Source organism: Balaenoptera musculus, chromosome X (genome assembly GCF_009873245.2).
Source record: "Balaenoptera musculus isolate JJ_BM4_2016_0621 chromosome X, mBalMus1.pri.v3, whole genome shotgun sequence".
In the NCBI taxonomy this organism is placed as follows: domain Eukaryota; kingdom Metazoa; phylum Chordata; class Mammalia; order Artiodactyla; family Balaenopteridae; genus Balaenoptera; species Balaenoptera musculus.
In genome coordinates, this window is record NC_045806.1 from 32,805,676 (window position 1) to 32,816,875 (window position 11,200).

An 11,200-nucleotide genomic window follows, 5' to 3' on the forward strand; every position below is an offset into this window, starting at 1 on the left:
CTGGACTTGTAAAATCATCCAAAATATGAGCCCAATCTACCCTTCCAGCCCATGGTCCTGTTGCTTAGAACACTGCCCCACTGGTCTTCATGTGACTTGTTTATTGTGGCTTAGAAACTTTGCCCTTGCTGATTTGATGCCTGGAATGCTCTCTCTCCATGTCCTCAGGCCTGCAGTTTCCTATGCATCCTACACAGTCCTGGAGAAAGCCTTACTTCCATCAAAGCTTCCCCTGACTGTCTCCCTCAGGGAACTTCCACTTTTCTGATCCCTCTAGTATTATTTTCAGAGCCATTCATTTTATGTCCCAACAGCATCATGAACTACATGTCTTATTATGTATCAATCAAAAGTACATATTTTTCTCTCCCTTTCTAGACAGTGCCTTCCTGAAGGGCAGGAATCGTGTTTAGCATTTATTGTGTATCACCCAGGGCCAGAAGTGGCAACAGAATTTGGGGGACCCAGTACAAAATAAACATGCAGACCCCTTTTTAAAAAATGATTAAGAATTTCAAGATGGCAACAACAGAGCATTCAATCCAGGGTGGGGCCCTTCTGGAGGCCCTTTGTGAGGCTGTACAGGTCACATGCCCATGAAGCTGGCCCTGCCTAGGGCTGTGCATACAGCAGATCATCAATGAGCACTTTCAAATGAATGGATACAGTGAATGAATGAATGTGTAATTAACTAAGTTCAATTCTTTTAAAAATCATTCTTTGTGGGAATGACACTTTCTTCCTAAAACTGAAGGAGGACAGTGCCATAGGTGACCATTGTCAGTGGTTGACTTGGAAAGCACTGGCTGAGGAGAGCCCATTGTTACGTGTTCGTCATAGGGAGTGTTAAAGGATACATTTTTAAAAGAGAATAAAATCATGACTCTCATACAGACATAAACATATGTCAACAATTTTAACTCATAAATTAATGAGGGAACCACAAAGGTATTACAACTGGTTCAAAGGAAAATCCAAAGAGTGGACATATTTCTAGGCTATTAGGAACGCTGACATGAATTTACTTAATAGATGCAGAAACTAGCTGCTTCCACGAAGACTGAGGGAAGCCAATGCAGCATCTACCGGACAGAATATGAGTTTCTAGAGACAGGTATTATTTACATTACTGTCAGTTTTCTACAAGGTAATTTCTGTCTTTACACAGTTGTAAAATAGGCTAGTCAAAGACAAAGGCAGAGATAACCTTGATGGATGAGCTAGTCAAAATATCTACTAAATTCCAGTCTTTCCCACTTTCTATACGAGAAGGGTAGGCGAGGCAGGAGAGAGAGTGATCTTGTGTTATTAATCTCCTCTCTGAATATGAGCACCTGGAACGTGGGGGAAATTGTTTCTATTAATAGCTGTCACTTCTCTTGTTTCCATTCCTGCCTGTGTAATTGAGATTGCCTTGGCTGAGGAGTTTTGAAGGAACGTGTCTTTCCTTGGAACAATCAAGTGGGGAGGGCCTCACTTCACAGCTGAAGCCAGAGTCTTGGCCAGGTCACTTGGGATCATTGTTGTTTTTGGAAGGACTCCCAGTTTGGCTCTTAAGAAAAGGTGTGTAGTTATAAGTACTTTAACATTACAAATTCTGAACATCCGTGGGGGAATGGGCAAAGTGTGTAAACATTTAGCCATTCCCAAAAGCCAGATATGCATAATGCTTACCAGGGTATGTGTCATCAAATATTAACCCATTTGTAAATTATGGATTTTATCAATCTAGATACTTGTTACTCTTGCTCTCAGGGCCGGTATCACCATACAATTCAAACAACGTAAACTAAATCTCACAGGTAAAGTAAGACTCCCTTGGAGAAGATCCTATAGCCTTGCTACTCAAAATGTGGTCCCCGGAAGGGCCGTCGTTAGAAATGCAGTATCTCTGGGCCCACCTCAGACCTACTAGATTAGAGTGGATATTTTACCGATACATTGGTGATTTGTGAGCCTCTTAGAGTTTGAGAAGTTCTGCTCTATAGTATTAAGCCCTGAAAATCACCTCTAATGTCTTTGATGTTTTCACAGGAATTGCCTATCTGTTTGCAAAAGCTTATCTGGTTTCCAAGAAACCACAGTACCTGGACACATGTATCCGGTGTGGGGAACTGACGTGGCAGAAGGGCCTGCTAAAGAAGGGGCCAGGGATTTGCCACGGGGTAGCTGGCAGTGCCTATGTCTTCCTGCTGCTATACCGGCTCACGGGAAACTCTAAATACATCTACCGAGCCCAAAGGTCAGCCTTTCTTTGCATGGTTTTTTTTTTCTCCAAATGTTAATACAGTTAATGTTCTGAACAGGTAATAGAGTCACATAGTTTTAAAGTGTAAAAAGAAATACTTCCACTGTGCACTATAGCAATTTAGTTCACTTCCCAGGAGATAGTTACCAGTCTCTTAGTTATCTTCTCAGGGATATACATATCTGTATATATACACAAGCAGATAGGCATATATGTAATATTTTATCCCTCTTTTTTGTTACAAATGGTAGCACTTCGCTATCTTTTTTTTTTTTTTTTTTTTAGAAATTCACGTTCTTTTATTTATTTATTTATTTATGTATGACTGTGTTGAGTCTTCGTTTCTGTGCTAGGGCTTCCTCTAGTTGCGGCAAGCGGGGACCACTCTTCATCGCGGCGCGCGGGCCTCTCACCATCGTGGCCTCTCTTGTTGCGGAGCACAGGCTCCAGACGCGCAGGCTCAGCAGTTGTGGCCCACGGGCCTAGTTGCTCCGTGGCATGTGGGATCTTCCCAGACCAGGGCTCGAACCCGTGTCCCCTGCATTAGCAGGCAGATTCTCAACCACTGCACCACCAGGGAAGCCCAGCACTTCGCTATCTTAACGATCACCCTAAATCAGTAAATAAAGGACTTTTCATTTTTATTGCTGCATAGTATTACATCTTCTGAATGAGCCATAGTTTATTTAACCAGTCCCATATGGAGGGCAATTTGGACTCTTTCCAATATTTTGCATTACCTATAATGCTATGATGAAAAACCTTGTACATATATCATTTTGTTCACGTATGGGTATATCTGTAAGTAAATCCCTGGAAGTGGAATTACTGGGCCAAAGGATATGTATATTTGCGATTTTTTTTTTTATTGTGGTGAGAACACTTAATATGAGATCTATTCTCTTAGCATATTTTAAAATGTACAGTAGTATCTTGTTAGCTATAGACACAATGTTGGACAGCAGATCTCTAGAACTTATTCACCTTCAGTAACAAACTTTATACCCATTGAGCAAAAACTCCCCATTTCCCCTCCCCCACCCCAGCCTTTGGCAGCCCTCATTGTATTCTCTGCTTCTATGAGCTTGACTGACTGTTGTACATTCCTCATGTAAGTGTTATCATGGAGTATTTGTCTTTTTGTGACTGGCTTATTTCACTTAGCATAATGGCCTCATTTATCATTTAGAACAGTGCCTGGCCCATAGTAACTGCAATGTAAGTGTTCACTGTTAATTATCACTAACAATTTGAGTTATATCATTCTAGACATTTCTCTATGCATGAATGCATGTTCCTATATATATATATATATATATATATATATATATATATGTATTATATGTACATATTAATAAGATCCTACAATTATGTATGTGTAACAGTACTATACATACTGTTTGCAGTTTATAATTTTAAATAAACAGTTTTTAAGGGGCACCCTTTATTTCAGTTTGTATAGATCTATCTCATTGTTTTAATGACTATATAGTTATTTATTATAGTTGTACCATGATTAATTTAACCAATCTTTAAGTAATGGACACTTGGTATATGTGCAATCTTTACTAGTACAAACAAAATTGTCCCAAATATCCAACACATACCTTTCTGTGCACTATGAGAAAAATTTTTAAATTGAAGTCATTAAATCCAGAGGCATTTTAAACTGTCTCTGTCTTTTGCCCATTTTTTCCTATTGTGATGCTTATTTTGAGGACTGTAACTCTTTGTCAATACATGATGTAAATATTTTTCTACTTTGCCATTTTTCTTTCAACTTAGCTCATGGTCTTTTGCCAGATGAAAATTTTAAGTATTTTTCTTGATAAAGTTGACAAACTTTCAAGATTTCTGGACTTTGTGTTATAGTTAAAAAGACCTTTCCCACTCTAAGATTATAAAAATATTAATTTACACTGACTTTTAATACTTTTATGATTTTATTTTCATTTTTAAAATAAATTTGTACCCCTTCACCCATCTCTCCCACCAATTTAGAAGTTACTTTAACTTTTAAATCATTGATTCGTTTAGAGCTTACTTTTTAAAATAGTGTCAGATGGATATCTATCTTTGTGTTTTCTAATGAAAAAACAAAACTTTCCCATAACATCTGTTGGCCAATTACCCCAATCATTTGAAATTCCAGTTTTATCATAAACTGAATTTATATAAATGTGTGGGTTTGTTTCTGGACTTTCTATATTTCATTATTCATTTATTTCTAGTTTTTCTTAGCTGTTCTCTCTCATTTATTCTTCCAATTGTATTTTAGAGTCAACTTTTCAAAAATTAAAAAAATCCTACAGACATTTGATTGGAATTTCAATGAATTTATATGTTACTTAGTGAGAACTCACATTTTTAGAATATTGAGTTTTTCCATCCAAGAGTATGGTATGTTTTCCCTTTATTTAAGTTTGTAAAAATGTCATTTGGTAAAGTTTTGATCTTATGAAGAAGGACTTGTATGTTTCTTGTTAATTTTATTACTATGTATTTTATGTTTCCAGGATTGTGAGTGGAATCTTTTCCTCCCCTATATTTTCGGGTTATTTATTACTGGCATTTATGAAGACTTTAAAAAACATACATATTATTGCAGTTTCGCAATCTAAGACGCCCTTCTCTCATATAAATCTGCATTGTATCTTACAAACATCTTAGTTTTGATAAATATCAAAATGATATATCTGGCCACCTTACTGAACTCCATTAATCTTTCTATTAGATTCCATTGGGTTTTCTAAGTAGGCACACATATTATCTGCAAATAATTATAATTTTGTTACTTCCATTCTCAACTATATACTCTTTTTTTTTTCATTTCCTATCACATGGGTCAGAATCTCCATAACAACGTTCAATAAAAATAAGGATAATAAACATCCTTGCCTTTATGCTGATTTCATTAAGAGTGAGTCTGTGTTTCACCGTGATCTTTTAAATTTGCTTCTTATAATGTGTATCATGTTGGATTATGACACTCCTCTGTTCAGGATAATCTGATGGCTTCTCACATGAATCAGAGTAAAAGCCAAAGTCTGTTCTCTGAACAAAAAGCCATCCAGGATCTTGCCTCCCATTACGCCTCTGATATCATGCCCTACTTGTCTTGCTCCTGGTTCTTTGCACCACAGTGGCTTCCTTGTGACTCTGTTAAGATGCCAGGTACAGTCTACCTCAAGGCCTTTGAAGTTTTGGTCTCCTTCACCTGTGATGTTCACTTTCTACGTATATGTCCCAGTTCTCTCACTTCATTCAGACCATCACTCAAAAGTCATTTTGTCAGAGAGGTCTTCCCAAGGCAATTTATCTAATATTCGATCTTTAAAAAAAACCATAAAATACCCTTTATGATATTTGCATGTATGCACAGAAGGAAAAATACTAACATATGTGAGTCCCCCATTTGTAGCTCCATTGTTTTGGAAGTCTGTTAATATATTTTGATTCATGGCTCCCTAATCTGTTTAGGTTGCAACCTGACCCTTTATTTCCCAAATATAGGGAAAAAAAGTCATTTGGGATCTTACTTAGGCTAATGTGATATCACCTTTGGAATAAATTTCATCGGGGTTGTCATTCTCTAGAAAGCCTATTAAAAAGAATCAGAACAACCCCTCTATTTTTCTGGGAGACTGGTCCTAGTTTACAGAGTCTTAATTATAAGTCTGGGATTACAGGGCCCTTCAGACAACTTAAATTTCTCACTTACAGGTAAAGACTGAAAATGTGCGGGTAATATCTGAATATTGTTTGGGCATTGCATTTAATTGTTTAGTGTACTGAAATTTCCACTTCATCATAACTCAAAGTTAAATATGGTGTGGTCCAAACTGGGGAGACTTCCTTTGGCCATTCCTAAAACAGTAAAGTCAAACAATATGTACCTTCCTGGAATAAACATTACTTGGTCATCGCCTACTACTCTTTTAACACAGAGTTGGAATTTATGGTTCCAGAAAAATATTTGACCACCTTTTAAGTTTCTTCTATGATTATTTAATTATTCAGGTTTTCTACCTCTTTTTGAATTATTTTTGGTAGTGAATAAACTACTATAAAAGCATCTAGTTCATATGTATTTTCGAATGTTTGACATAAAGTTCTAACAGTATAGTTCCATAATATTTAAAATTTCCCATGTCTGTGATTACATGCCATTTCACATTCCTAATGGTTTTCCTTTTTGGCCAGACACACCAGCATTTTGTCTATGTTGCTTATCCTTTCAAGGAACTGGCTTTTGGTTTTTATTAATTATTTTTGTTTTTCTCTTTTGCTTCCTAATACATTGTTTTCTGCCTTTATTTTTGGTTTTCCAGTGTTCCTTCCCTTTATTTTGTTATTTTCTACAGTTTTTAAAAAGTGCTTAATTAGAATACCTTCCATCTTTATAACATCAACAACAACTCAGATCAATGGATTTTCCTCTGAGTTCAGTTTTGGTCATAGTCAATAGGTTTTGATATGTAATGTTATCAGTGTCTGTAATTCTTTTTAGTTCCATAATTACCATTCTGACTTCTATTTTGATAGAGTTTTTTAGAAAAATGAATTTGTTAGTTTGAATTTTGCACCATTGGGTAGATTTTGGAAACAATCATTTTCACTTTAGTATGATAACATGTTGTATAGGTCAGAATACAATGAAACTGCTACTCTCACACATTGCTGGTACTCTTGTAAATTGCTATATATCATTTAGAAGTTATTTTGAAAAGCACAAAAAATGTTCATCATATTACTTTTTTTTTTTAATTTATTTATTTATTTTGGGGTGTGTTGGGTCTTCGTTTCTGTGCGAGGGCTTTCTCTAGTTGTGGCAAGTGGGGGCCACTCTTCATCGCGGTGCGCGGGCCTCTCACTGTCGTGGCCTCTCTTGTTGCGGAGCACAGGCTCCAGACGCGCAGGCTCAGTAGTTGTGGCTCACGGGCCTAGTTGCTCCGCGGCATGTGGGATCTTCCCAGACCAGGGCTCGAACCCGTGTCCTGTGCATTGGCAGGCAGGTTCTCAACCACTGCGCCACCAGGGAAACCCCATCATATTACTTTTAAATAAAAAAATGTAGGATACTAAATATTATACAGACTCTGATTTCAATAATGTAATAAATAACTCTAACCCTAGGGGGGAAAAAGGTCAGAGGAGGGAGCAAAATTAACTGTGGATTTCTCTTAAAATGTGGTGGGATGGTTGTCTCTATTTTACAAATATTCTGCTATACTATGTTTTTGTGAAAAAATTCTGTTTACCATGTATGGAATGCTTGCTCTTTGCTCAGAGCCGTAATATATGGTATCTTTGATCTTTACAGATAATCTTATGCAATTCTGCAACTTCACCGTTTTAAAGTCAGATTAAGAAATTTGCCAAAGGTCATCTAACTTGAAGTTATCAGAGTTGCATATTGCAACCCCAAAGCCCTTCCTCTTCCTGCTACACCAGGGCTTCGCAATCTAGGATTCGTGAATTTACTTGAGAAAAGTATTACATTTCAAGCTGAAATGTAGCATTTCCTTCGATTCTGAATTCGCAGTAGCTGTGACTCTGTCACCAATAGATGTCATAGATATTCTCATGTTATTAGTCTTGTTGCAGATATTGTGAAATATATTTTACTCCCATCACTACTTAGAAATGTCAGCAGTTATTAGACCCACTACTAGATCTTGTTATTTAATGTGTTAATAAAGAATCCATATATCACTGTATCACAAATTCGGTTGAAAAATTTTTGCTAACCGTGCTTTAATATAATTAATTTCCTTGGGAATCCTGTGTATTTTTCTTCACATATTTGAAGACTTTTTTTTTTTCTGAGAAGGAGTCCAGGCTGCCAAATGATCCATAGCACTAAAACAGTTAAGACTCTCGAAGCTGTACCACGAAGTTTCAGTGTGTAATTACAAATTTTGAATTAACTCTTAAGATGCATCATTATTCTACTGTTTAAAATTTTGACTTCCATTAAAAATTGTTGCATATTCAGGAAAACAGTTGAGAGAAAAATTGTCCCAGACAGAATTACAGTATGTTTCCTGCTGATTTATTTTAAGCTAGTGTCAATTCTAAGAGCCCTAAAAAGATCAAACAAGTAATCACTCTTCATAGGACCCCCTGTGTAGTAGCAATAATCTAAATTTACGGCAGAATCAGCTGTCAGGCCTTTTCAACCTGTGAGCTCTAGCCTCTGAATTAGTGATTATTTTTGTTGTTGATGGGAATGGGTAGAGCAAGTCTGTAAAGAGGTGACAGCACTTTAAAACCTGTAAGCTACTAAAAATGTTACTCATTATAAATGATTTGAATAGGCTTTGTGGCAAATACAGGTAAAAGAAAAAAAGATCTCTCATAGAGAATTTAGAGGTCAGTGATTTATTTTTAAGGCAGGTGTCCTAAAAATAATCTATCTTGTAGCTGAGCTTGCTGTTTGATGTCATGATTATAAAGTGTTGCTTGCCTTTTCCCATTCATCTTATTCTTTTGTTTGCCCAAAGCACAGATTGTATAAAATCTTGCCCATTTATTTTCAGTCTCTGCTCTGTATCACATATAAATGAAACCTAGCTCAGAAACAATATGCCTGCAGAAACACAGCATATTTACTTTTTTTTAAAGACAGAGGCCTATATCAGCTTGCTTCTATTCAAGATAAATAAAAGTATGGCTATTTATCTGTCTTTTTTACTTTTAATTATTGGATGACAGAAGGAATGAAATCCTCAGAAACTGCTTTGCTTTGCAAATGCTGAAAATAATTGAATTTACTTGGCAGCATGATCTGTTGTGAAACATACACAATGGCATAATGGCTTCTCCGTTTTTTAACAGGGAAGAAGGCTTCCTTCAGGTATTATACACGTCTGGAAAGAGAATGATGCTAAAACTTGAACTTAGCGGAGAGGAGGAAGAAGCAACCCAGGGCCAATAATATGGAAACACTCATGTGAAAACTGTTCATATTTTCTCCTTCCCTTAGGTTTGCTGAATTTTTATTTACCGAGGAATTCAAGGCTGGTTCCCGGGTCCTTGAAAGTATATACAGCTTGTATGAAGGCTTCTCCGGGACGGTGTGCTTTCTGACTGATCTGCTGCAGCCCAACCAGGCTGAGTTCCCTCTCTTCAGCGTCTTTGTTTAGAAGGCTCTGTGTCCCACCGTGGCCCTGCAGAAGGTTCCTGAGATTTCCTGAGCCTACTACCTGAGGCAGTTTCCACATAAGCCACATTCAATGGTATCACAACCATGAGCCGTAACATGGCTGTCGGAAGGAAGGGAGGGAGCAAGCAGGTGAAGGCAGCATGATACCTGATTGAAGGGAGAACGGTGTGAGAACCTGCAGACATAAAGACACTACAACTCTTCTAAAACCCCTGGAGATGGAACAGTTGAGGGAATAGATGTGAGACCAGAGATCCGAGGAAAAAGGGAAAGAGAAATCATCTGTCTTTCACTTGCGGGACAGAAAACAAAATTGAAATGTGGACTATGGCAATGAAATGCCAAAAATACCTTTGCAATTGGAGAGAGAATTTGACCGTTTGTGGGTGCCCTCCACCCCTAAATTCAGAAATAAAGACGATCAGAAAACTAAAGTAATTGCCCAGCTAAAACTGCTAGGAGGGGCGTGTCAGGTTGCCGAAGGACAAAAAGGGAAACTCTTGGTTGTCCTTTGCCTTTACTTATTGAAATTCATGATTTTTAATGAATGGAGAAATTTGCATATGAATCTCTATTTTTTAGCATTACCCTGGGCACTTTAAAGAGATCATATCATAACTTAGTTTAAACCCCCAAATTCCAAGTTCCCTTAGGTCTTAGAGCGTCTCTCTTCCTGGGTTCCTTTTTCTTTCCGAAAGCTCAATTAGAATAGCAAAATTCACAGGCTAGCAAATACTGTAGCAAGTGTTATACTGTCAAGTGTTTTTCTCAATTTGAAGCATAAGCTGTGTACTGTCTATTGTTAGTAATTTTTTAAATGCTTATGTAATCCCTATGAAGCTATTAGCTGAACTGTAAAATATACTCGTGGAAAAAATCACTCATCTCAAAGATCAGGGTAACCACTACGAAGGTGGGTCATTTCCGCCTTGGATGGAATACTGTGTCCCCTGGGACAGGCACCCAGTGGCCTAGAAAGGGACCAGTGATTATGAAAAGAACACTGCTCAATTTTATACTGTAAGATTAAGAGATGCGTGAACTGGGCTTCCCTGGTGGCGCAGTGGTTGAGAATCTGCCTGCCAATGCAGGGGACACGGGTTCGAGCCCTGGTCTGGGAAGATCCCACATGCCGCGGAGCAACAAGGCCCGTGAGCCACAACTACTGAGCCTGCGCGTCTGGAGCCTGTGCTCCGCAACTAGAGAGGCCGCGACAGTGAGAGGCCCGCGCACCGCGATGAAGAGTGGCCCCCGCTTGCCGCAACTGGAGAAAGCCCTCGCACAGAAACGAAGACCCAACACAGCCAAAAATAAATAAAATAAAATAAATTAATTAAAAACAAAAAAACAAAAAAAAACAAAAAAAAAACAAAAAAAAAAGAGATGCGTGAACTCCCTGGCTGATCACCTTACCCTCCAAGACACAGGCTCCACTAGAATTTGTCTACAGTACCCAGTGAGCCAAGTTGTCATATTAAATTCAGCCCTGCCATAAACACATAGAAGCTGTAAAACTACTTCAAGTAAATAGTGGTTTCCAGAACATTGTGGGAGCATCTGTCACTTCAATACTCAGAACATGAGTTTATCCATTTTCTAGAATTTGGTCAGTGTCAATTACATATATCAGAGTGAGGAGGAAATTGCATACTGTATAAGACTTAACAATTATTTAAATAGTCATTAAATATTTGGATATACGTGATAGATGTAGAATATGTATCATTAAGTGCTTAGGTTTACATCAGGATGTATATATATCTAGATATGTGTCTAGATATATA

The 11,200-nt window shown here is 37.6% G+C and overlaps 1 protein-coding gene across 1 annotated transcript in view; it reads left to right on the forward strand.

Annotated features, from left to right (window-relative positions):
- The window catches only part of LANCL3 (LanC like 3), a 95,721-nt gene extending 85,255 nt beyond the window's left edge, over window positions 1-10,466 (forward strand). The window contains exons 4-5 of the mRNA XM_036839174.1: window positions 2,035-2,242; window positions 9,237-10,466. Of these exons, the coding sequence (XP_036695069.1) occupies window positions 2,035-2,242; window positions 9,237-9,396 (368 nt within the window). The 3' untranslated portion in view covers window positions 9,397-10,466. The remainder of the gene's footprint in view (window positions 1-2,034; window positions 2,243-9,236) is intronic.
- The last annotated feature ends 734 nt before the right edge of the window (window positions 10,467-11,200 follow it).